This window comes from Peromyscus eremicus, chromosome 4 (genome assembly GCF_949786415.1).
Source record: "Peromyscus eremicus chromosome 4, PerEre_H2_v1, whole genome shotgun sequence".
NCBI lineage: Eukaryota > Metazoa > Chordata > Mammalia > Rodentia > Cricetidae > Peromyscus > Peromyscus eremicus.
In genome coordinates, this window is record NC_081419.1 from 110,565,685 (window position 1) to 110,593,208 (window position 27,524).

The 27,524-nt window shown below is 37.9% G+C and overlaps 1 protein-coding gene and 1 long non-coding RNA gene across 6 annotated transcripts in view; one reads left to right on the top strand and one right to left on the bottom strand.

Moving 5' to 3' along the window:
• The window catches only part of Ankef1 (ankyrin repeat and EF-hand domain containing 1), a 37,340-nt gene that overhangs the window by 2,680 nt on the left and 7,136 nt on the right, over positions 1-27,524 (top strand). For 3 of the 5 annotated variants that reach the window (XM_059261503.1, XM_059261504.1, XM_059261502.1), the window contains exons 3-11: positions 2,354-2,745; positions 7,964-8,163; positions 9,103-9,252; positions 9,917-10,040; positions 12,668-13,490; positions 14,766-14,992; positions 19,462-19,622; positions 20,517-20,654; positions 21,526-21,745. In XM_059261503.1, coding sequence (XP_059117486.1) covers positions 2,400-2,745; positions 7,964-8,163; positions 9,103-9,252; positions 9,917-10,040; positions 12,668-13,490; positions 14,766-14,992; positions 19,462-19,622; positions 20,517-20,654; positions 21,526-21,684 — 2,328 coding nt within the window. In that variant the 5' untranslated portion in view covers positions 2,354-2,399 and the 3' untranslated portion in view covers positions 21,685-21,745. Of the gene's footprint in view, positions 1-2,353; positions 2,746-7,963; positions 8,181-9,102; positions 9,253-9,916; positions 10,041-12,667; positions 13,491-14,765; positions 14,993-19,461; positions 19,623-20,516; positions 20,655-21,525; positions 21,746-27,524 lie in introns of those variants that run through there. The other 2 variants (XM_059261505.1, XM_059261506.1) reach the window with 2 other exon arrangements.
• Positions 12,298-16,471, bottom strand: LOC131909710 (uncharacterized). Its single transcript, XR_009378906.1, has 2 exons — positions 16,346-16,471; positions 12,298-13,939 (listed from the first exon to the last, which is right to left on the bottom strand). It is a non-coding gene; the product is annotated as an uncharacterized LOC131909710 (long non-coding RNA).

A 27,524-nucleotide genomic window follows, 5' to 3' on the forward strand; every position in this document is an offset into this window, starting at 1 on the left:
GATATCCCCCAACATGTCTCCCTTCATGTCATCTTCTTTATTTTATTTCTTAGTATTCCACTTTGTCCAGTTAGTGTTGCTGTATATGCATGAGTATACGGCCGTCTGCTGGAGCATAGACAACTTACCAAGGGTCACAACCTGAAAGAGAAATGTTCCTTCTCTCCCAGAATCTAGCAATTGGCCCCTGGCTATGACATGTCAGTGAAGCCCATCAGATACAGATGGGTAATAGTTTCTGTCACTCTGGGGAGAGCTCATGGGAGCTACATAAACCTGAGAGTGAAGAATCAAAAGCTGAAAATTGAGAAAAAGGTCAAGAGATTGCACTAGTCACAGAGTTCCCAAGGATAAAAAAAGGGCCCTGTGCCCTATCAAGACACTCCAACAATGAGATGTCATAAAAAAGAGCCAGGAAAGAATACAGTAGAGGAATGGGCAGTGATGAAGGAAGAAACAGGAAACAGGGCCTAGCCTGGTTGCCTATGGAGACATGAAGGAGGAACGAAGCATCACATGGTACACTTCACTACCCTAGAACATGTAGCTGAAGTAGCAGATTGTGGTGGGGGAAAAGAAGGTGTATACTTGCTGATTTTGTAGTAAAATAGAAAATCTCCAGTGTAGGTGTTAAATAGAGAATGGAATGTAGGGGTTGTTGTGGAAGCAGTAAGACATACGACTAGCTGCCTGGTGTCAAGATAAGACATACAGAAGAAGGGAGATAGATTTTCTCATGCAGCTTTTGATATAAGATGCAGGTGGGGTGGACTTCTGACACAGTGAGGCCCAGGGAACAGCTCTTGCTATCAATTTGTCCTCATCATTTGAATGTATGCTTTCTGCAATAGCCCCAGTGGCAAAACCCACTGCTTGGTAGCTTCAGTAGTGACAGTCTTTCTACATAGTTCTGCTAGAGAAAGCCCTCAGGATGCTGATTGGCCAGCATCACCTAGGTGTATACAGTTAAGCAATTCAGTACACCTGGAAATAGATGGTTCACTGCACTGGGACTTGACTAGGGGCAGAACGACAGCCCCTACTTAAAATTAGTTCCTCATATGGTAATGGGTGTTTTTTTTTCCAGGAAAGAAATGAGCAAGCTAAGCATATCTATAATCAAGGCCTACTATTCAATCAAATGATTATTTTTCTAGAAAAGCTTGATAATTTTTCTAAGGAGGTGAAATTACACATTAGAGTGCTCAATTTAACACTGATGTTACTTATGAAAATTGTAGTTGTCTCTCCTCCACATAGCTGCCTTAACCAAACTTAAGATGATGTAAGAATCATCCCTCCTACAGGGGTCTCAGCAAGTGTCGTGTCTGGCAGTGAAATGTTCTGGGTGAGGTAAAAATGAAACCTGGGTCACCACGACTTACTTAGTGCAGGGTCAAAACTTCTGGAGTCTGATACCAGGTCAGTTTATTTTAGACATATTTAAATCCAGTACAATTTTGGAAAAAAGTTCCCTGGTAACAATTATCCCCAATCCCATGTGCACAATAAAGCTTAAGGCATGACTATATTAAAATTCTTTTGCAAAGTACATGTGATCTCTACAATGAAGATGGGTTCTATAGCTTAAGGCCGAAGATCTGTTGTGGTCTCTGAAGGAGATACTATAGAGGTCAGAAGGCTATAAAGTACATGTGACATCTCCCCTAAGGATGGGTTCTCTTGACTGAGAAACAAAGCTAAAGGTAAGGTCTAGGGAAAGAAGAGTCCGGGATAAACATTCCAGAGGATTTGGGTAATGTCTGGCTCTACAAATAGCAAAGTCACCAGGTAATTAACAACATCCACTCCAAGCCTTCTGGGTGGAAAACAGCTATTAAATTGTCTCCTTTGAGGAGGCAACCCTGCATGATAAACAGTCCTGGTTTCTCCAATGCTTGTCTGTGACCACTCATGCCTTCTGTACCCTCCTACCTTTGGCGCCTCACACAGCCCGATAGACTCAGGTTTTTCATGAACATGACTAAACTATGTGTACACTTTCAGTGTAGGGGAAATACTGGTGTGAGCCACAGATGGGAACCCATATCCTCGTGTTGGCAATTCAGTTAACTTCACTTTCTTCATGGCAAATGTAAACACTATGGCAACGAGGAGACGTTATGTGTGACAACAAGGGAACCACCACACAAACTAGAACTAATTACTCTGGGAAAACTGAAGTATTTTAATGTTTTACAAGCTGCATTTTTTAAGTTATGTATATTTTCTAGAAGTGGTTGGACTAAATTATAATACTTAAAAATCTCATTTTTTGAGCTTTAAAATACTGTAATTTAATAAAATAACAGTAACAGTTAACCTTTCTTTGTTTTCCCTTTTTGCTCTATAGTTTTCGTCTTAGTCCAGAAAGCATTATTAAAAAGTGAACGTCTGACATGGCTTTAGCAGACAAGAGACTTGAGAACTTACAGATCTACAGAGTTCTTCAGTGTGTTCGCAACAAAGACAAGAAGCAGATAGAGAAGCTGACCAGACTTGGATACCCTGAGCTAATCAACTTCACTGAACCTGTTGATGGACTTAGTGCTCTCCACTTAGCCTCAGTTTCCAATGACATTGACATGGTTAGCTTTCTCCTTGGACTTGGCGCTCACCCTGATGTGCAAGACCACATGGGCTGCACGCCGACAATGAGAGCTGCAGAGCTGGGCCATGAGCTATCAATGGAAATCTTAGCCAAAGCCAAAGCAGATATGACGATAGTTGATAATGAAGGAAAAGGTAAAGCTCCAGCATTCTGTCCAGCAGAACATGTTCACTTTGTAGCCAGAAATTAAGAAAGTTTCCTAGCTTTAGATGTGAAATAAGATCTTAAGTAAAAGATTCAGTTCCCATTGCTGTACCCAAATGTATGGCTTCTTCATAACCTGAAACACTTTAGGAATATCATATGGAAATGAGTTCTGAAAGCCACTCATTTAAAAGCAACTAGGTTGATCTATATTTGATAGTTTCTTTTATTATACTTTTTGTTTAATTTTTGAGACTGCTCTCAGCTCAGACTAACCTTGAATTCTATCATCTTGCCTGAAGCTCTCAGACAGTGAAATTTCAGGTAGGGACCTCCATGTCTGGCTTGGCAGAGTCTTTCAAGTGAGGACAGCTTCCAACTTAACACGTGCAGCCAGTATTATAACCATCTATAGTGAAGGGTAAAATCTTGTTTAGATAGAAGCATTTCTTACATTTTAGAACATGATGGTGTTAGACTTAGGACTTTAGGTGGATTTTGTCCTGTCTGGTTTCCAGGTTAGAAAGGACTGCATTTGAGATCCTGAGAAAACTATGATAGATTTTGCTTAAATGCCAAGTTTGTAAGGACAATTTTTAATACACTTGGAAATGTAACTTGAAATATTACACCTGGCTGTTGAGAATCATTACATGTATAATTCCACTGACAAGCTATCTGTCTCAAAACATGGTCTGAGGATTTTTGCTTAGTTGAAGTCCAGGTCATAGTTGAGCCAACCTCGTGAAAATTAACAAAATAATTACAAACAGACTCAATATAAAATGGTAGATTGCGTCAGTTGTCCCAAAAGATTGCCACAACTACAAACTCATTGACACTAATCTACACTGAAGAAATGAATCCCATTTTACATTGTTAATATTTTCTGACAGAAGGAAAATTTATTTCATCACTCACTGCCAACTTGATATTTGATATATGGCTTTCAATAGAGCCACATAGCAAAATAAACTTCAGATACCTTTAGAGGTCAAATACAGTTTAAGTTTTTAAATACTGAAAGCACAACTGTTCGAGCTTCAGATAATGGTTGAATGGTGGTCCATGCCTATCATCTCCACAACTAGGAAGCAGAGGCAAAAGGATCACAGCGGTTTGAGGACAACCTGGTCTATATAGTGAGCTTCAGGCCAGCCTGGCTGTCCTACACAGTGAGCCCCTGTTGAGCCAGTGCTACACGGTGAGAACCTGCCTACCCCAAAGTTCCATAGAATGCCGTTTCCTGAGGTGCCTTCTGTGAACTACGGAATCACAGGGATGTTAAAAATGACACATGTAAAATTGGTCCCACTACTGAATTCATTAGATAACCATTGAATAAAACAAATTGAGGCATCTTCTTTTGTTCCTGTGGGGACAAAGTCAAAATAATTTTGCGTGTGTATTTGACTGTGAAGCAGTCGTTCCACATGGCATCAAACATACTTTATGTTGTGTAGAATAAACTGAAAAGCATTGTAATGAAGAAAAGTTTATTTTCTTCATTTGGAAACAAGATATATAAGTCAGATGTATATCAGAATGAGACATTATATAACATAAAATTCTAAAGAGTAAAATTGGGAACAAGGTCAAATAAATATTTGTAGCAAATACAACAGCCATATGGGTAACATCTATACTCATTCAAATTAGTACTAAGTTAATAAAGGACTGGGAAATATGAACATATGGGAAAAACAATATAAGTAACATGGGGAGAAACAAAATATGAATTAAAAGAAATGTAACCTTGTAAGTTGATTCATTATTAACACAAGGCCCCTGTCTTCTCTCTCTGAGGGAGCCTTATTTGGCTTGCACAGTCTCAGCTAGGGGGCCACCGCTTTATTTATTCCAGGATAATCTCTGATATTAACATCCTGCTTCCTGGTGCTTGAAGTTTGACTGGCTGCATGGTATTTCTACAGGACAAGAAAACAGAGTATTTAAATGGTCATTAAAAGGCTATGACAAAGGCTGTCGGCTTTGAACTATGAGTTACAAAGGCTACTGCAAAATATGCACTTCACAAGCACCTTAGGGTTCTGTAAGAAATTTTAGTATTACATTCAAAGTTTGATTTGGTTTGGTTCTCTGTTATGTTGTTTTAATCAGCTCTGACTTCCTTTTTAAGTTGTATTTTATTCTTGAGATTATAATGTATTTACAATATTTCTCCCTTCCATTTCTTCCCCCCAAACCATCCCATATATCCATTCTGACTCTCCTTCAAATTCATGGCTTCTTTCTTCACTCATTGTTATTGCATGCGTATGTGTGTATGTCTCTACATGTATATTCCAGAATATAGTCTGTTCAGTTCATATACTGTTACTTGTGTGTATGTTTTAAGGGCTGACCATTTGGCACTGGACAACCAATTGGTGTACTCTTCTCTGAGCAAAGCCATCTCTCCTGCTTACAACTTTCCTCAGTCGCCTGTAGTTCTTTGTGTAGGGTTGAGGCCTTATGGGCTTTTCCCCATCGTCTTTGGCATGCCCATTGGTGTTTTTCTGGTTAAGCTCATGTTTGGGCAGTCGTATTGGTGATTTTATGGGTGTAGCTGCTGATATCACTAAGAGACTATCACAGTACCACAGCAAACTCCCTGACCCTCTGGCTCAGGTCTTACTTTCTGTATATTTTTTTGTATATATTAGAAAATTTTGATTTTCTGTTTTTAACTATGTCTTTGACTCTCCATCCAGGTATCCATTCTTCCCTCCTTCCTTCCCTCCCCCTTCAACTTCCTCCGTTCCTTCTTTCTAAATTCTTCTGTAGTTTGGAGATAAAACCCAGGGTAGCTAGACAAGTCCTTTATCTTTGAACTACATTTTTAGTTTCATCTTTGTTTTTCCAAATTTCTGAGTAATCCTATTTTAGGTGTGTCATCTTATATGAAGTATATTTAGGGCTTTATTCTGTATATAACTTCACTTTCAATAGTGTAATTTTTATCTACTCTGTATGTGTCTAAGTGTCCATAAATTAGGTTTCAGAACTGTCATTTTATTTTATATTACGAAGTTATAGTATGTGTGTATATATACAAAAGTATTTTCCTATGTGTTTTATGTTCTAGGGTTTTTTCTTTATTTTTATAAAACTAATAGTTTTTTTTAGTTTTCTTAATGGCTAACTTGCTAGCTTTCTGCAACCTTGAAACTGTTAGTTGTTATCTTCTACTGCTGTTATCCATTGATTCTATTTGTGAAGAATCATGTTGCTATAAGAACCCTCCACCACTCATTTATATGGTCAGTTATAATCACTTAGCTCTCCAATGAATCCCTTCATCCTCTCAATTAATACTTTGTTTCCTTTATCTCCTTATATTCTTTAAGTATCATGATTTCCAGCAGAAGATGGAGAAATATCATATGCTTATATTATTTATTCTTCCCTCCCCCTTCCAAATTTTTGTTACATAATTTCTACATTATAATGAAATTATCTATCTGTACCTAGAATTCCTTCAGCAATTTAGCTTTATTTCTATGATTGAAGAGATGGCAGAGACTCTTACGCACATGTAGACCTATGGGTAAACCCGGAATTTAAATGAGGTACTTGAACCCACTCATTTGGACTTCTCTCACTGATTTCTTACATCCTTAGTCATGTGTGTGTTGGCTTTGCATATGATCAGCAGCTTGACTAGATATAAAATTTTTGTATTTTCTTTTCCCTTTTTAAAAGATCTTCTTGCTTGCAATGCCACCATAGAAAGTCTTGGAAATAGCCTGGATTCATATTAGACAGGAGTTGAGTTTTTACCCATATGACACTTTCTTCACTTGGCTTTACCTCATGTTCATTGTTCTTAAGCACGTTTTCTGAAGTTCAGTGTTCCCGTCTGATCTTCAGATTCATGTTTCTCATTCACAAAATTATCATTGTAGCTCTGTGATATGTTTTTCCGACATGTGTTGTCTTTTGTTATTAAAATACAAGTCAAGTCGTCTTTGCTTCTCTTTGAGTTACCGCTTACATTTTTGTGACTTTTCTCTGCCTTTGACCACAGTTGGTGCAGGCTCTGTTCTTCTCTTCCCTATTTCTAATGTGACTTTCAGTCATTAACGTCTTTCCTTGAGTCCTGCTGGCTCAATCCTATCTTTTCTTTCTGTCTGTCTTCTAGTCTCTTCAGTCTTTTTTGGTGTTTGTCCTTGCATTAATTATGCGTTATTTTTAGTTTCTTTGCTAATATTAAAAAGAGGCTAGCCAATCATTTTCATTAATGTGGTCTTTTGAGAATGTCCCTTTACCTGCTTTTATTATCCATTTCCCTATCTTACTTATGTTGTCTTTTTCATAGTTCACATACTTGTTTGCTTGGGGCTATTGTTCATTTTTGAATGAAGGAAGCTTCTTTTGGGGGCAAGCTCATTACAAAGTCTGTTTGGAGTTTAACTTTTATTTGTCTACAACTTGCTTACCACCACTCTGTCAGAATTGTAACAGTATCTGGTATATAGTACACTTTTGGCATAGAGTAGTTGATATAGAGTGTGTTAGAGGTCCCAGGTGTGAAGATATAACATTTTCCTCTTTCTGGTGGAACAAAGTGATTTATCATGATGGTAGAGTGGCTTTGGTTTTTCTTCTTACTGCTATGAAATGCAGAGCCTACTCTCTATAACCATGGGTTCAAATGGAACTCATCATACCCAAGAAACTTCCTAGCTCACACAGCCCTGGAGAGCTGAAAGGTCACATGGGTTATGGACCACAAATTGTCAAATCCCAGGGCCAACAAGGACACACATATCAGTGCTCCAATTCTTCCCTAGCTCAAGTCCTGTAAGATTTAGTTGTAAATGTTTTCTAACCCTGTCAAAGACACATCTTATGGACTTTTTAATTCTCCTACTTTTTTGCCAGATTCAAATATATATAGATTTTTAATAATTTCTTTTTCCTTTTAAGATTTTAATTTAATTTAATTACAATGTTTCTCCTTTCCCCTTTCTCCCTCCAAACCCTCCCTTCTACCATTTCCCCACTCTCCTTCAAACGTATGGCCTCTTTTTTCATTCATTAGTTATTAGTGTATGCATGTATGTATATATATGCATATGTATAAGTATATTACTAAATACAACCTGTGGAGTCCATATAATGTCACATGTATGTATTATGTGTTCAGGACTGGCCACTTGGCACTGGACAAGGAATTCTCATTGTGGAACCGTTTTTCTATAGGTGTTTTGTTTTACTGCATTTTACCCACAAAGCGGCATTATCGCTGTGCACTGATTGCCTTGGATCATGGTGCAGATGTCAACAACATCACCTACGAAGGAAAGCCAGTGTTCCTCAGAGCTTGTGAAGAAGCACATGATGTGAAGGATATATGCCTGACATTTTTGGAAAAAGGAGCCAATCCTAATGCTATCAACTCAGTATGACTATCCCTGTGGTTAATATTTCTTTATTCTACTATATTACACAGTCAAGTGTTTGGGTTTGTTGTTGAAGGGAGTTGTTTGTTTTATTTTGTTTTGCACCTAATCGTGGTAAAATTGGGGCCCATCATGGTGGTGTATGTCTTTAGTTCTAGCACTTGAAAGGCAGAGGCAGGCAGACCTCAGCTTGGTCTACACATACTAGACCAGCCAGGGCTACATAGGGAGACCCTATGTCAAAACAAAACAAATAGGAAAAAAGGCAGGGATGGTTTTGGTGGGGGAGACATGGTAAAATTTTCCTGTTAGCTTGTTCATCTCTATACAAAGTGCTGAAGATGATGCACTTCATTGTCTTTACGTCCCTGCCATTCTATATTTTATTCGCTAATTGTGTTGGTAAATTGGTCCTAAGTATTCATATTGTTAAAATATCTTTATAGCAAATAGAAAGAGTGTCATTGGCACCTGATAAAATGTATCTCCAAAAAAAGAAAATTCTGTTGCCTCTCATATACATATCTTGATTCCTCTCCTGAGCTGGCTAATTTGGGGTTTTCAGGTTTTGTAATTATCATTTCCAGACATTCAGAAATAAATTTTTTTTCTCATTGGAACACAAATGCTGCCTAATTTTAACATGCTGTCCACCCTCTTCATTTTTTACTCTTCTTTCTATATAGAAATATGCTTTGATTGCATGACACTCTTACTGGGGTATGCAGAGCAACCTTGACTCTAGCTTTAAAATTCCATTTCACATAGTCATACACAGTACTGACTGAATTCTTCCTCCTTTTTAGGTGAAACCAATAAAAATGTAGACCATTAAATGTCTTAGCATAAAACCAAGATCCAGTGAATTCAATCCATGTTTGTATTGACCATGGTTCATGCATCAAAATAAAAATAGCATTTCATCTCTTTCATGTCCAGTCCACAGGGCGCACGGCTTTGATGGAAGCATCAAGAGAAGGGGTGGTGGACATAGTTCGAGGCATATTGGAAAGAGGAGGTGAAGTGAATACATTTGACAATGATAGACATCATGCTGCTCATTTTGCTGCCAAAGGAGGCTTTTTTGATGTAATAATTGCTATTTGATTTAAATTTGACTGTTAAAGACTTCTTTCTTTTCTCTCTCCTTCATGTGGGTTACACTAAGACAGGCATTTTTTCTAAGTTTATTACATTGTTTTACCTTAATTTTTCCAAATGTAAAACTTTAACTCTGACCACGTATCCTAGCTCTTTACAGTTTTATGCATTTGCTAACTTGTATATATATATATATATATATATATATATATATATATATATATATATATATATACATATATATATATATATATTTGCTAACTTATTCAATGAATATTACCAGTAATTTATTTTTCTATGTAGTTGACTATAACACTTAACACACCTGCCACCTAGAACAATGCTGTGTTATGCCTCTGATAGCTACTGGTGCCTGGCTGTTTCTGTCATCTGCAACAAGGCAGCTTGATAGACCTTTTTGCAATGATGAAAACCTTCTATACTTCAGCAGCTCGTTAGCCCATAGGTGGCTTTTCAGCACTTTAAATGTGTCTAAGAAGCTAAAGAATTGAACTTTGAAAATTCATTTCAGTTTGAATTTTCAACAGCCACATGTGGTAATAGACAATAGATTGGATAACACAGGTCTAGCTGCCAATCTTCTTGTAGTAAATGAGCATTCCTATTTTTCCACTCCTTGTTTATTTTTTAGATATTGAAGCTTCTCTTTGCCTACAATGGAGACATGGGGTTGATTGGAATGGATGGGAACACACCACTTCATTATGCTGCTATGGGTGGCTTTGCGGATTGCTGTAAATATATAGCTCAGCGAGGTAAAACTGTCTAATAGCTCATAAATGACTAGAGAATTCAGACCTATCATTTATCATCTACTTAATTTTCAGTCACCAATTCTCCCCCATCATAGGCTAAAAATGGAATTTTTTCTCATTGAATTATGAATCTAGTAATAAGAGGAATTAAAACCTAAATCCAAAGGTGTTTGATTTTCATGGATTAACTAAATACTAAAATGCTTAAAATTGATTAATATTCTTATTTTAAGAGTCCCAAAATCAATCTCAAGAAGGAAAAACATTGAAAATAATTTTATTTTTTTCTGAAATTTCAATTATTTTATGTTTTAAATGCATGTCAAATTAAAATAACATGTCTGAGTAATTTGTAGTTATAATGGAAATACTTTCTGGGAAACAAAATGAAAAAATTTATGGACTATTTTCAGTATAAACAACACTTAACATATAGATTTTTCTCAAAGCTAGGGAACAAGTTATCTAGTACACATTATGCTTTAGAAAATTCCTTACCATGAAATACTAACTAGTTAGTTGAACAACACAGATGTACTTTTTATTAGTTACTCACTAGTTGAGTGTACATCTAAAGCTTAATTTCAGTGGAGATACATTTGCACTTTGTTGAATTTTATGTTTCTTCTAGTTTATGAAAAATAGAAAAAAAATCATACAACTGTATAATAAAAGTGTTTTCTTTTTCTGTCCTCTACAAAGAAATTTCAGAACCATATATATATATATAACTAATAGTATAATTGACCTGGTTTTACTTTTATAAGCCCATGTTTCTCCCAATAATAAACTGTTTTAACAATTAAAAAAACTATGTCATATGCAATTCTTGCCCAGTAAGCTAATTAGTCTTATTTTAAATCTGTGACTATCATCATTTTATTCTGACATTTCATTTTTAACAATGCAGATTTCTAAACATTAGTAAGCTTTCAAGGATGAGTGATCTTAATCATCTTTAATGTGTTGAACAATATCTTACTGGGACAAATGTCCCCATGTACTCCACCGATAATGTATCCTAGGATAAAATACTGGGATGCAGCCCTGAAAAGCAAAGAGCCAGAGTTTGGTTTATGAATGAGTGCCTGACCCAGTGATGAAAGAAAATAATCCATCTTCCTGGATGAATCCTAAGATGCATTCCTAAAACAAATGTCTGAAAATGCTCTGGGATCTGTAGAGTGTTTGGAAGTATCATCAAACAATATCACACCTGTCTTTTAACCACCAAAAGGTTTTCTAACTAGGAGGGCAAGCTAAGGTAGGTTTAAAATCTCCAAACCCTCAGTTCCATGGGAAACCCAAAGGAACTAGCTTGAGAAGTATTGTGAGTTTAGAATCCCAGACAAAGCAAAATAGTCAAGCAAAAACAGCAGCATGTCTACAGCACTACCATGCTACAGAATTCTCCCTGGGACTGTCCTGGCCACTTTCCCAGTAAATGACTATTCTCAAAACTGACCACTGTAAAACTTTCAAAGCTACCATTGTCACTTACCCCTCCAAGGATATTTATTACTATTAAGTTTATTAGCTTTAGTATAAATACACATTTTTAACAATTCTAGTAAAGAATTAACTAAAAACCATTGCTGATAGTATTCTTTTTTCCTTTCCTATTTTGGGGGGAGAAGGTTGCTTAGATTTCTAGGTGTCTTCTCTCTTCTCCCCAACTCATAAGAGAAGAAGACTGCCTTGAACCCTGAGGTCTGACAAGGCTAGCATATTTGGTGTCTCTTTTTGCTAAGAAATAAAGAGTCTCATTCCCATACAGCCATCTGTATGCTTTTATTATGTCATGTTGGCAAAACAGCTGCCTAGCCTGCCTCTAGATTAAAAAACCAGAAAGAGCGTCTTGTCTTCATGGATTGACTTATTTATATAATGGGTTTTTAATATCTCAAGACATATTACAGACTTCTTGGTAGCAATAAGCAGATTCCCTGACATAGTTAGACATGTTCAGACTTCTTAATTTTTTATCTTATTATTTTAAGCAAGGTAAATAATTAATTTTAATATTTATATTGTATACAAACACAAGTCTGGAATACTCAACTTTGATTAAACAAATTAGTTCTTCATCTGTTAAGGTTGTTCGCATGATTTACCACAAAACAGTAAATTAGAATAAATTACCTTCACTTAATGGAGAAAATGTGAAATATTGTTTGAGCTTGTAAAATATTTTGTATTAAAAAAAGAAGAAGGCATCTGCTGTATTCTGAATTGATGGAGTCCTGTGCAAGCTGTGTGGATCCAGAATCTTTTTAATGAATTCTAGGGCAACCTCCCTTTGTTATTAGCATCATCTCCCCAGCAAATACCCCATTTGATGATATTTGTTTCAAACATCTACATTTTATCTAAGTTATCTATCTACAGGGGTACAGATGAGCAGATACATACTGTAAACTTGTCTCTCAGAATTCACTCAAGTTCACTCTCAGGAAAATAAATTGCTGTTTCTTTTGGTAATTACAATGGCTAAATATGTTCTTTATACATCAGTTTTAAGGGCAAACCTCTGACTACACGAACTCAAGAAAATAGTTGGGAGTGTGGTTTTGTGGGGCCAAGAAGGTAACTTCGGCACGTTCTTAACAGTGATGCTTCTTTTTTAGGATGTGACCTGAAATGGAAAAATTTGGAACATAAAACACCCCGAGCTGTGGCGAAAGACGGAGGCTTCAAAGCCGCAGGCAAGGAAATACGTCGAGCAGAGCGGACTGCGGCTAAACTCGCTAAGCCTGGAGCTAAAAATCCTAACCCACTCTGGGCCCTCAGGCTGCATGACTGGTCGGTGGAGCATGAGGCTTTCCTTCGGGAATCCTTTGCCTTCGTGGACAGGGGCGATGGTGTAGTCAGCAAAGACGACTTCGTGGTGACCCTGGAGGAGAGGCAAGAGTTTGCCACCCCTGAGCAGCTGCTTACCGTTGCTCAAATGCACGAAAAAAGCCGGGACAGCGGGGTCAACATTAACGAGTTCTTTAAGGGAACCAAATACTTAGGCAAGTCTTACGTCTTGGGATCTTTCGGGCCTAAGAAAAAGAGAAAGGGTTTGGGCAAAAAGCCAAAGAAAGGCAAGTTTGTTCTACCTCTCCCGATATGCACCATCCCGGAGATCGCCTTTCCGCGACGGCCAGACGGGGGCCCGCCCTACTACATGATCGAGACCTACCAGAATGTCACTGACTGCAGCAGGTTTAACCGGGACCACCCACCTGAACACCCCATCCAGGACGATTCGGAGTGGTACATTGATGATCCGGGGAGGGCCTTCACAAATATTAATTTTATCACCAAGGCAGGAGATCTTGCCTCTCTGAAAAAGGCCTTCGAGGCAGGAATACCTGTGGATATGAAGGATACTTCTTACAAGACCCCACTCATGACAGCGTGTGCCAGTGGCAACATGGATGTGGTCAAGTTTCTTCTTGAAAAGGGGTATGCTTTAAGGTTTGGGGTTTTGGTATTTCCCCCACCCACTGCAGTGGACAGCCAAAATTGAGGATGCAGGCAAGGGGGTGGGTCACATGGGATCATGGATGCGCAAAGACAGTAGTAGCCCACCAAGATGACCACAGAGAAAGCAAACTTTTCATTCTGGGTTGGAAATGTCTCCTAGTTGACATTATTTGCTTCTTGCTAGGGATGGGACAACTTAGCCTTAGGGCCATACCTAAGATGAGATGGTGTGGGGTCACATTTTAATCTTCCTCTTCTTTTATGGAAGACCACAGCAAATACAAGTAAAACAACTGGCACAATGATAAATGACATCAGGACAGTGACAAAGGATATCCTTACCTCTCCATTTCCCACCATCTGCAGACAGGAATGACCGCCTTCCTTCATTTACAAAGATCTTTAACTCGTGTCCTTTTCATTTATCTCTTTAAACGAAAACCATTTCTGGATTTAATTGCTGCTTCTGCCACAGTTAGTTGTGTAACTGGAAGCAAGTTTCTGAACACTTGTATGCCTCCATTTCCCCAACTATGCAACCAGCTCTAAAAGAACAAGCTCTGAACTCATTGATGATTCAATGAGTTAAAATATGATAAGAGCATTCTCTTATCAGCACAATTATTGCAAATCCAGGAGAAGACATTTAATGCTATTATAGTGTTTCATGTCAAAGATACTCATTTGCATATTATCACACGACCGAATAACTAAATAACTTTGGGGAGTGAAGTTCTAATGAGGGCGAAAATTTTAAATAATACATCATAGTGCTTAGATTTTAAAATAATGAACATTCATTTAAAACTCAGAACATGTAGAGAAAGTAGACACAAAGTAAACTAATGTAAATTTTATCTTTTTGCTCCAACTTTATTTTCACTGAAATAGATTTAGAATTTTCCTTGATTTTAATCGTTGCAAAAAACAGCACCTAAGTAACTTTTTAAGCCAAACATATATATAAACAAAAAAAGTTAAGGCTCTTATATTTTTGGTTGTGAGCCTAGCCTTTAACGGCTGAGCCATCTCTCCAGCCAAAAAAAAAAAAAAAAAAAAAAAAAGTTAAGGCTACCAAATGATGCAAAACTAAAGCATTTGGGAGCATATGAAAACATAAAATTTGCACCGTTGTTTTCTTTCCTCAGACTTCTTCCAATTGATAGCTTAACAACATTCTTTACTTTGATTTTTTAGGTTCTAATGTTTGGGATAGCCGAAATTCTTAATTAGTGTATCTGTCTTATTCTACAGGGCGAATGTTAATGCAACAGATAATTTTCTGTGGACTCCACTTCATTTTGCATGCCATGCTGGCCAGCAAGACATTGTTGAACTTCTTGTTAAATCTGGGGCTGTAATAGATGCAATGTCAATCAACAACTCCACTCCTTTAAGTAGAGCCATTGAGAGCTGTAGACTGGACACAGTAAAATACCTACTTGATATTGGCGCCAAATTCCAGCTTGAAAATAGAAAAGGTATGCATTTGTATTATTGATGTTTGGGGAAAGATGGGGAATTGATTTTAAATTCCAAATCCTGTTGATTTTGTTCTTGTAGAAACATAGCCTTTGTTAAATGTTAGGGAAGCATGTCTGAAACCTATCGCTTTTCAAATCATTGGTTTAAAGGCTAAGTTCCTTACGTTTGCAGTCTATGTGGACTGATTTTTTTTTTCCCGACTTTCCTGGAACTCACTCTGTAGCCCAGGCTGGCCTCGACTTCACAGAGATCCACCTGGCTCTGCCTCCCGAGTACTGGGATTAAAGGCATGCACCACTACCACCTGGCTCTGATATTTTTTTAAAGTAAAATTACAAAAAAAAAAAAAAGCTGGCTAATAAAATGGAAGGAACTAAGAACTATAAACCCAAAGTTCTTTTTACTCATTAGGTTCAAATGACAGAAAATTTTTTATTACATTGCAGTAAATACTTTTTTTTCTAATCTTTGGTGTATGCTTTAATGGTTACTAAAGGATACTTTAGTTACAATGCATATTGACTAAAAATACAGAAATATATTGGTAATCCATGTGTTTAAACATATATAATATAAAATTATTGTATTTGTATATACACAAACTAAACTTAGAATACCATTATTTTCATTTCCAGTGCATTTAAAAGATTATCTCTGATGGCAAAACTAAGTAAAACAAAATTAGAATATTTGAGGCTCCTTATTTTTAAACTTTTTTGAAATTACGATATTTTAAAAAAAGTAATTTTTCCTGCCTTTGCCTACCTCTAAACTCTCTCATCTACTCCCTTCACCTTGTTCTCTTTCAAATTCATGACCTCTTTTTCTTTAATTGTCATTAAACACAAGCACATTCCTAAACAAATCAATACAACTTGCTCAGTGTTTTTAATGTTACTTGTATGTATGCCTTCAGGGCTGACCATTTGGTATTGGATAGCCTGGGGAAGACTGTTTCTCTTCGTTTTACATATCAACCACAGATTCCCCTGTCCTCCCTCCTCCCACCTCCAAGCCTTCCCCCACAACACACCCGCCATTCCCACCTCCTCTAAGGCAAGGTCTCCCCTGGGGAGTTAGCAGAACCTGGTACATTCAGTTGAGGCAGGTTCAATCCCCTCCTCCCTGCACCAAGGCTGAGCAAAGTGTCTCAGCATAGGCACTAGGTTCCAAAAAGCCAGCTCATGCACTAAGGACAGGTCCCGGTCTCACTGCCTGGGGGCCCCCTAAACAGTTCAAAATAAACAACTGTTTCACTTATCCAGAGGGCCTAGTCCAGTTCCATGGGGGGCTCCTAAGCTATTGGTTCGTAGTTGTGTTTCCACTAGTTTGGCTAGTTGTCTCTGTACTTTTTCCAATCATAGTCTCGATATCTCTTGCTCATATGATCCCTCCTCTGTCTCATCGATTGGGCTCCTGGAGCTCCGCCTGAGGTTTGGCCATGGATCTCTGCATCTGCTTCCTTCAGTTACTGGATGAGGGTTCTATCATGACAGTTAGGGTGTTCAGCCATCTGATCACCAGAGTAGGTCAGCTCAGGCACCCTCTCAACCATTGCCAGTAGTCTATAGTGGAGTCATCTTTGTGAATTCCTGGGGACCTCTCTAGCACTCTGATTCTTCCTATTCCCATGGTGTCTTCATTTATTGTGGTATCTATTTCCTTGTTCTTCCATTCTGTTCCTGATCCAGCTTGGACCTCCCACTCCTCTAAGTTCTCTTTCCCCTGACCCTTGCCCTCCATTACCTCTCCCCTCACCCCCAGTTTGCTCATGTAGATTTCATCCATTTCTCCACTGCTGGGCAATACTTGTGTCTTTCCTAGGGTCCTCTTTACTAGCTAGCCTCCCTGGAGCTGTGAGTTGCAGTCTGATTATCCTTTGCTTTACATCTAGTATCCACTTATGAGTGAGTAGATTCTGTGTTTGTCTTTCTGAATCTGGGTTACCTCACTAAGGATGATATTTTTCTAGTTCCATCAATTTGCCTGCAAACCTCATGGTGTCATTGTTTTTCTCTGCTGAGTAGTATTCCATTGTGTATATGTACCACATTTTCTTTATCCATTCTTCAGTTGAAGGGCATCTAGGTTGTTTCAGGTTCTGGTTATTACAAATAATTCTGCTATGAACATAACTGAGCATGTGTCCTTGTGGTATGATTGAGCATTCCTTGGGTATATGCCCAAGAGTGGTATAGCTGGGTCTTGAGGGAGATTGATTCCCAATTTTCTGAGAAAACGCCATACTGATTTCCAAAGTGACTATACCAGTTTGCATTCCCACCAACAGTGTAGGAGTGTTCCCCTTGTTCCACATCCTCTCCAAAATAAGCTGTCTTCAGTGATTTTAATCTTAGCCATTCTGACGAGTGTAAGATGGTATTTCAGAGTCATTTTGATTTGCATTTTCCTGATGATTAAGAATGTTGAGCAATTTCTTAAATGTCTTTCAGCCATTTGAGCTTCTTCTGTTGAGAATTCTGTTCAGCTCTATAGTCCATTTTTTAATTGGACTGTTAGTTATTTTGATGTCTAGTTTCTTAAGTTCTTTATATATTCTGGATATCAGCCCTCTGTCAAATGTGGGGTTAGTGAAGATCTTTTCCCATTCTGTAGGCTGTTGTTTTTGTCTTTTGACCATGTCCTTTGCCCTACAAAAGCTTCTCAGTTTCAAGAGGTCCCATTTATTAATTGTTGCTCTCAGTGCCTGTGCTACTGGTGTTATATTTAGGATGTGGTCTCCTGTGCCAATGCATTCTCGACTACTTCCTACGTTCCCTTCTATCAAGTTCAGTGCAACTGGATTTATGTTGAGGTCTTTGATTCACTTGGACTTCAGTTTTGTGCATGGCAACAGATATGAATCTATTTGCGATCTTCTGTGTGTTAACATCCAGTTATGCCAGCACCATTTGTTGAAGATGCTTTCTTTTTTCCATGGTACAGTTTTGGCTTCTTTGTCAAAAATCATATGTTCATAGGTGTGTGGATTAATGTCAGGGTCTTCAGTTCAATTCCCATTGGTCCATGTGTTGGTTTTTATGCCAATACCAAGCTGTTTTTATTACTATAGCTCTATAGTAGAGCTTGAGGTCAGGGATCATGACGCCTCCAGAGGTTGCTTTATTATACAGGATTCTTTTAGCTATCCTAGGTTTTTTGTTTTTCCATATAAAGTTAAGTATTGTTCTTTCCAGGTCTGTGAAGAATTGTGTTGCGATTTTGAATCTGTAGATTGCTTTTGGTAAGATTGCCAGTTTTAATGTGTTAATCCTACCACCTCACCATGAGCATGGGAGATCTTACCATTTTCTGACATCTTCAATTTCTTCAGGGACTTAAAGTTCTTGTCATACAGGTCCTTCACTTGCTTAGTTAGAGTTACCCCAAGGTATTTTATATTATTTGTGGCTATTGTAAAGGGTAATGTTTCTCTGATTTCTTTCTCAGCCCGTTTGTCACTTGTATATAGGTGGGCTACTGATTTTTTTGAGTTAATCTTGTATCCTGCCACATTACCGAAGAAGGTATTTATCAGCTGTAAGAGTTCCTTGGTCAAATTTTCGGGGTCACTTATGTGTACTATCATGTCATCTGCAAATAGTGAAAGTTTGACTTCTTCCTTTCCAATTTGTATCCCCTTGATGTCCTTTTGTTGTCTTATTGCTCTAGCTAGAACTTCAAGTACTATATTGAATAAATACGGGGAGAGCAGACAGCCTTTTCTTGTTCCTGATTTTAGTGGAATCACTTTGAGTTTCTCTCCATTTACTTTAATGTTGGCTGTTGTCATGTTAGTTTTTAACACAGACCATTTTACAGGTCACTACTAAAGCCTTTGTTTCATAAAACCTGACCAGCTAGAGAGTGTAAACATTGATGGTCTCTTAAAATTGGACAAATCCCTGACTTGAGGCAGGCCTTCCTAGCTCTAGGACACACATGGTCTAAACCTGTTTGGAGGTGCCTTTTTCTTAATTGGAATTGCCTTGGGTTCTGTCAGACAGCATTCTTCAAGTTATCTTGGATCACAGGTAGTATTGTACCAGCCTTGCCTGGTGATGTTAAAGGTAAAATAATACCTGTCTAGAGTACTTTTGAGTACCAGCTTCCCAGAATATTTGGAATTTACCTCCTTGTAAAAGATGATTAAAAGAAAAATGCTATTACAAAAAAAAATGGTTTTTTGGAGATGGAAGGGACAACAAACTTTAATATTCAAAATGTAATTTAACATTTCTCACTCACATTTTAAGATATGTTGTTAAAAGATTCAAGAAAGAAATTGTGCTAGTAAATGGCTCTTGATATTACTGGGATTTTATAATGAGGTCCTCTCTGGAGAATATCTATTATGCTTTGTGAACTCATACTGCTGTATGCTAACATGCTGATTTTCTTTTCTACATGGTTTATCATTAAATTGGTTTATTGTAACTTCAATTTATGTTTATGTGTGAAACAGGACATGCTGCCATGGATGTTGCAAAGGCATACGCTGATTATAGAATAATTGATATGATAAAAGAAAAGACAGATAACCTGCCTAAACCATTAGATAATCAAAAAATGAAAGGCAAGCTTCCTAAACTGAAGACCGAAGGCATGGACATTAAGAAAGAAGAGGTAAAACAAAAAGAGGCTGACTATCAAATATTAATGGGAAGTCTTTAAACTCTTGGGGTGGCAGTGGCACTCTGTTATGCTGTTGTATAACAACAAAGGAAAATATCATGCTATATACAACTTAGGTAATAATTATAAAGATATATCTAGCAAGAAAATTATTACTGAAGACTCTACAAAGTGTTCATTGTAAACAGAATCCATACAACATACAAATGATTCAGTCAAATGATTAGAATATTGAAAAGAAAACTGATACTGCATTTGTATCTACATGGTTCCAACGTCTACAGATATGGTGAGATGACCAAACATAGGAGGAGAGGACAATGAAGACATTGCTGTTAGTAAGGATGTCCTAAGTGCATTTCCAAGCTGGAAGCTTCTTTAGGGGAGCAGATGGTTCACTGAATTCCTTGTAAGGAAGAGAAAAGTCAATGAAAGTCAAGAAATAAAAGCCCTAATGTCATTACATGGAAAGGCTGGGGAATATAGAAAGTAGTAAATGATCTGGGTAAAGGAACCTTGGCAGAGGGGACAGAGTTCTAGTCATGGGCTAATGATAGTGACATGGTCTCCACCAACTGCAACTCCTACCATATGCACCATTATCATTTTAGTAGGAGTCCATCCTATGAATAGCCATAGATCAGGGATATATATCTTGAAAACTCATGTTATTTGTCCCTGTTATAATTAATTAAGTGAAGACTAGCACTACAAGCGAATCATCTCTCCACATCCATGGTTATAGTATTAGTGACATTTTATCTTATCTCAAATTAGCATTTTCCTTCTTTCCTAACTTCAAAGTAAAGTGTAGACAAAAAAAGGATATTAATGAATGCTTGATTTTAGCAATTTGTACTTTAAAAAAAAACACTTCTTTTCCAGGAAACACTGTCATCAATTTATGCTATACCAACAATAACAGAGGAAAAGAAAGTACACAAGGAAAATGTGGTTTACCTCAATTCACTGATTACCAGTGGTTACACTAAGAAGATTGATATCACATTTGTCCCACATAGGGTAAGTGTTTTTGTGAACACTTCTATAACATAGCAGAGTTCATAATGTCATTTTTCACATGCATGCTGACTCTATAGATCATCTGAACAAAAGCCCACATTCTTTTTCTACAGTACTGTTGTGGACGTTCCTTGGCCAGGTTCTGCCACATTCATCTCAATGACACCAACTGTTAATTCCCAATATGTGGCTCTATTTGTTATTATTTCTATACTAATATGTACATTTTCCTTAAAAGACTGCAGTCTTCTTTAGTCAATGGCATTCCTTATAGCCCTTCAGTCATCATATTCTATAGGCACTTGGTGTTGTAGCTTTTCAGACCCTACTCCTTACCAGTACTTACTTGGAAATTTCATACTACGAAGGCTGAACAAACTCATTAGTCTCCTAAAATACCTGTCCTTAAATAGGTAGAGACATCTTTGTGGAAAAGAATTATCTTTCCAGTACCCATACAGCCATGCTGAATAAGTAGCACATTCTGCCTTCTGCTATGAAAATAATTTGACTTCTACATTAGACATAAAGGACTTTTCAGTTTCTTTGACTTTGTTTTGATATCATGGAACTAAGCATCAGTTGGCACAGAAGTAACTAGAGAAGGACCTGAAGAGCATTTCTGATCTCTCTTCCTAGGTGGTCCTCACCAGAAATAGTGATGTTCACATAGCCACTAAGGTCATAAGACAGAGTGAAACAGTAAAATGTTCTTTAGATGTGTATCTGATAGTTCCAGGTTGAAACTATAGGAAGTCTTCCTAGGCTAGATAGAGTGCTCACCTAGCATGTGCTTAATTAAAAATATGTGTGAGTGAAAATCCCTGGACATCATGATAACAACTGCCTTGGTTTGGGCTGTTTATTTAAGATTTGGAGTCCTGAAGCCACAACGGCAGAGCTGATCAGGAAGAGGGAACTGCGAAGGGAGAGGTTCACATACGAGGTGGACTTTGAAGACTTCATGATGCCTTTCCAAAAGAACATCACGGAGAAAGCTCAAGCATTGGAGGCATCCCTCAAGCTCTAAGTCATAGCAGTTGCCTCCTGGGGTTCGTGCTTTGTGGCCCAGAGTCCAAAGTATGGAGAAAGTACGTATATCCAGCAAAGCCAAAGCAATCCACCCATTAAGAATATGTTATTAAAGATCAGTTTTTGCTGAAGTAGCTATAAATATCCAGAGTTGTAACATACAGCTCTCTTTCATAATGCAATGAATGGCAGGTTATCCATAGAAATGCCTAACCTTCATTGACAGTGCAGTAGGCCACATTGAAGTTATAAATAGTGTCAAAATTTTGCCAGATATGCTCCATTATGTTTATTAAAAATAATTCTAGTGCACATGTAAGGCCCTGGGATCAATCCCACAACCACATTAAAAACAAAAACAAAACAAACTAACAATAACGATTTTGAAAGGACACAAATAAAAATAACTTTTAAAAAATGGGTATAAATAGCATATGCCTATAATCCCAGCACTGTGAAGGCAGAGGACTGCAAACTGGAGGCCATCCTGGGCTATATAACAAGACCCTATCTCATAGGATGTACCTGGTATTGTTCCCTTTTCCCATTTGACATGTTTTCTTACGTCAGGGTGTTATTTTTCCTGATACATGGAGGAGAGTGAAGACTGTCCAAGCAACAGTAGTTGCCAAAGAGAAAATAAGACATAAACATTTATATTTTATACCTTTATGTAGAAACATCTTTTACAGTTAAAAAAAAAAGTGCTGAGAGCATAGCTCAGGGGTAGATCACTCACCTGGGATATACATGGCCATGGGTTAGTTTCCAACACTACAAAAAAATAATAAAATAAACCTAGTAGAAAGTGATAGAAACACAACTTAACATGAGGAAAGAGAGATGATATACAGCCCCTAAGATGGGTGTTTGTTCCTCAGTTACCAGTGTAAAAGCACCACAGATACCTTGGACTAGGTAAAGTTTTGACAGTGTACATGCCACTCTTTCCCTCTACTTTGATATTGTAGAGCTCTTGCATCTTACTTTCAGATGCCAGACAACTCAATCTTGAATAGCAGTTACAACCTCTAGAAGCAACTCTCAACTCTCTCCCACACTAAAGAAGATTGAACTCCCTCACCTTCTGGTTGGATGACTAAGTGCATATTCTCACTGGACCATAGAGCTCTGTAATAGAGTTAAGGTCATAAGGTCAATATATTATATATATAAATGCCTCCCAAATACACCTAACTCTGTTTCTAGGTAGCTTCTATAAAGATCCAAATTAAAACTAAAAGCCATGGGAATACTCTGAGCTATGATTCTAAAACCACTAGTGAACACTTTGAAGATAAATTCCTTATCTTCTGCCTACTATAAAATAAACATTTCTCTAGTTTGGAGAAATTGCAACTAAGGAACCATCCAGATGGTCTTCACAAAATAGCTAATAATTTGAGCAAAATGTTTATATACCAGAAAACTATTTGAGAATGACTAAAGATACCATATTCCAATAATATGTTTGGAGAGAGTGAATCAAAGAATAAAGATATATTTAAGAAATCTAGAATCAAGAACTAATAAAAAAATATGGAGAAAAGGAGCTTATCATAAAAATAGTGCCCATGAATGTGTCCTGTGGGATTTAAATTTAAGGCCTGACTGTTGTTTAGAAAGAAGACATGTCAAGGTTCTGACAGAGATATAGAACAGTAGAATAGATGGTGGGTGGATGGATGGATGGATGGATGGATGGATGAGTGGATGGTGGATGGATATTATCTACTTTTCCTCACTAAGACCAAAATACCTGTCAGAACAGTTTAAGCAAGGACAGATTTATTTGGCTCACAGTTTGAAAGGGAATAGTCTATTATGGAAGCTGGTGGGGCTCGGCCTCTGGGGGTGGGAGCAGGCAGTACAGTGAGGCTTGTCAGGAAGCAGGAAGTTACTTCAAAAACTGACCCCCCAAAAAACTATTTCTTCAAGTTAGGCCACATTTGTAAAGTGTCTATAATGTCCCCCAAACAGTGCTACTAGCTAGGGACTAAGTGTTAAACACATGAGCCTGGGGGTGAGTGGGATGCATTTCCTGTTCAAACATGATACATATTGATGATGGATGAGATGGGATGGATGGATGGATGGATGGATGGATGGATGGATGGATGGGAGAGTTGTAAGGATTGGCTTACGAGAGAGTGAGTGCTGTTTGGACAAGTTTCTAAATATTATATGATACAGCCATGAGCTGTGTCAGACTCTCGGTCAGGAACATTCCATGAAATTCACAGGAGGAGTTTCTTTCTTCCTCAGGAAAACCTCACTTCTATCTCTACACCTAAATCCATTTTTAAGGCTACTTAAAATGTACAGAAATTCCTTTATACAACCTTATTTCATCTGCCCAAATGTGTACTGCTGACAGAGCAATGTTATGATGTTTTCATTGTCAACCTCAGGAAGCCAATGCATAAAGGAACTATCTAGAGAATTTCTTCAGGTTGTGCTATTACTCAAAGTAATAAACTTTACAGCAAAGGAAAATCCAGCCAGAAAAATGCATTCAGTTACTGTATGTCTTTAGTTCCTTTTCCCTTAGAACAGCCCTCCTTTGTTTTTACTGTTTTAATAATATTGCTACTTAAGAATACAGGGCAGTTGTTTTGCAAATATCCCTTAATTTTTGTTACACTACTTCCCTGAGAACAGCTTCAAGCACTATGTTTGATGCAGCAATTCCAAGAATGTGACATGGCACTCTTCAGTACCTCTTTAACCAGAAGTTAGACTTTGGGAAGTTTATATCACACATCATCACGTGTCCTCTAAAGTGGAGGTCCTCTAGTTTCTTCTCTATGCACTTCGAGATGTCCTGGGGAGTATTTTTGAAAGTATGTAAATTTGTTTTCATTCCCATCAGTTTTACCCACTAATAGTAATATCCATGGATGATTCCTTCTGGAATTTACACTGACAATAACAATAAGATAATATTTTGATGTTGTCATGTTTCTATTCCTTAAATGCCTTTCCTCTGCTGGCCAAGGTATTCTCTTCTCTTAATTTTGGTAATTTAACCAGTACTCAGGCATTCATTTCTTACTTGATAGGATGTAACTGTGGAGACAACTCCAAACTCAAATTGGTTATTTATCTGCCATAAATTCTTCTTCTATCCTGAGCTAATTCAGCAGGTAAAGCACAAGCAAACTTATTCCAGATCCCCTTTCCAGGGAGGTTTATGGCCCCAAAGTCAATGAAGCAGCCACTTGCACCTGTGTAGATAAACACTACCACGCATTTCCTATCTCATGTCTGTCTCTTGAAATCTCAATTTTCCAAACAAGTTGGTTTTGTATCTCCCAAGTGCCCCCTTCTCCTCCCCTTTACCTATTAAGTTTGCTTTTAAACATTGCAGTTTACATGATCTTAAATGTACACATTTGTGAAGTATAGTATGATGCAGATGTGTTAATAAATCTCAAGTTCTTGGACTGAAGAAATGGCTCTGATTTAGAGAGCTTGCTCTTGCAGAGATCTTGGGTTCCATCTCCAGCATTCGTGTATCCTTGTCAGGCAGTTCACAACTGTCTGTAACTCCTGTTCCTGGGGATCCACTGCCTCCTTCTGGACCGTACAGGCATTGCACACATGGTGTCCTTAAATTCATGCAGGTGAAATAATGATACACAAGGAATAGAAAGAACTAAATATTTTAACTTTAAAAGTCTTAAATTCCAATGCCACTTTGAGCCATTTACCATTGTGGGGCAATAAGTATATGGACACATAAATAAATTTCATTTTTCCGCTACTAATCTGCCTTTCTTTAGTCTTACTCAAAAGCTTCAGGTGCTGAACCTAACAGAGAAGAAGAAGAAAAAGCTTCCCTCTCTATATCAGCCTTTACTAGCATCATTTGCTTTGTTGATTCTCAAATTGTCCCTTCTTCGGCCAGAGGAAACCATTGAACGCCAACTCCTAATATCAATGGTGTCTCTTGATGTATCTACAGGGTTCTCTGTTTCTGGAATATGCAGGGAAATGCTTTTGTGTTCAGGAACGAGAGAAATGAATGCATGGTATCGAATCTTCATCGCAGTGATATGGAGAAACTTAGCCATTTGTAAACATAAACTGGTCCTATCAGCACTTTTTCCCTACATATGAAATGTTCATTTTCATTCTAGTGGCTTGGTGCATTTGAAAAGGAACTGTATTCGAAGGATATTCAAGTGCAGTTTAACACTAAGACCAAACAGAGCAAAGTCAGAGTTCTGCCAATACCCTGAGAAAACACTGGTGTTACACTAAATGGTTCATAGTCAGTGACAGCAGGATAGGGAGCTGGGAGCTGTGTCTTACCTTCCAAAACCAGAGTAGAAAAGTTCATGTGAGCAAAACAGTTATTCCACAGAGGAAGCTTTACTAGCATAAAGTCTGTCAATGTTACATTAAAAGATAACTGCACAGATTATACAACATCTCAGGCTTGTAGTTATGCAATATACAAATAGAAATTTTCTAGTTTATGAGGCTTGGGGTGTAAATTGTGTTTTAACTTCTATTTTATTTTGACTTGTATTTTCTTTTAACAATGAAAATGTTAATAGCTTTATAATAAACACATTTATTATTTTAAAAGATAAAAGGTTGGTGCAGAAGTCTATAATATCCAAGTGTCTAAGGCCTTTCCTAGGCAGGGACTCTTGAGTCAAGAACTGAAGAGCAAGCGGTCTGAGAAGGGAGTACCCCCAAGACAGGACGACACAGGATAGGCAAGTGAAGGAGCTCAAGCAGGGGTGTGCTTTTCCGGGGTGGTTAGAACATCAAACAAAACATCTGGGCATCTGGATTCCTGAATCAGCCGTAAACAGCTACAGGCTGAGGGGTAAAGAAATGTTGTTCCATGTCCAGGGGTAATTCTGCTAAGGTCCTGATAACTATCATCTAGAAAGTGTGTAGGAGCTGGAAACTGGTGCATAGCACAGCGCAAGGTACTTATTTGATTTTACACCATGGAGACATGGGTTAAAAGCATGAGTTTTATCCACAGACTAGGATTTGAATCTTTACTGTCATTTACTAACTGTATGTCTATTGGCCAAGTACCAGTAGTCACTTAGTCTCTGTTTCATCGTTTGTAAGGGAGAGATAATAGTTACGCAGCCTTAGACAGCCTTTCAGAAACCAGCCAGATGTGTTAATGCCTTCAGGACAACTAGTCCTGTGCCCACCTACAATTGGTACTCAGTTGTGGTTGCTTGTGTCCATCAGGCAGAAAGGAAAACCAAAATAGGCAGAGGGAAGAGGACCAGCCTGCAAAGCCCAGCAGTGAATGTTTGCTAACACACACTCAGCACTAGTGAATTGAAAACTTTCAATTTTTAGTTTCAGTGACTTAAACGTGTACATATTTATCTAGTTTACTTTCTAATAATCAAAGATACTCAAGTAATAATACTTGCTATGAGACTTCAGTACTAATTCTAGCAGTGGCAGCTTCAGCGGATAGTGGCCCAAGGGCTTACATTTTATTTTGTCTTCAGAAGTTAATTTCCTCCAGTATCTAAATAGTTGTGTAGATTAAAATGGTCCGTGGAAACAGAGGCTGGGACAGCATCTCTAATGTAAGTAAATTGTGGAGAGAAACATTCTCTGGTGAAGCAAGGAGAAAATATTAAGGATATGAGATCAAGAAGGAATTAGCTCCAGTCTGTCACATGTGACACTGTGGAAGGTGAATTGTACCCACACAGGTTTTCTTAACCAGAGGTAGAGAGGCTCAGCTGTTACCTCTGGCATCAGACACATGCTAGCTCCTGGTCAGGAGAGAAACCTCACAATCATCACCTGGCTGGGTGACAAGGGGGCTCCTAGCAGGCA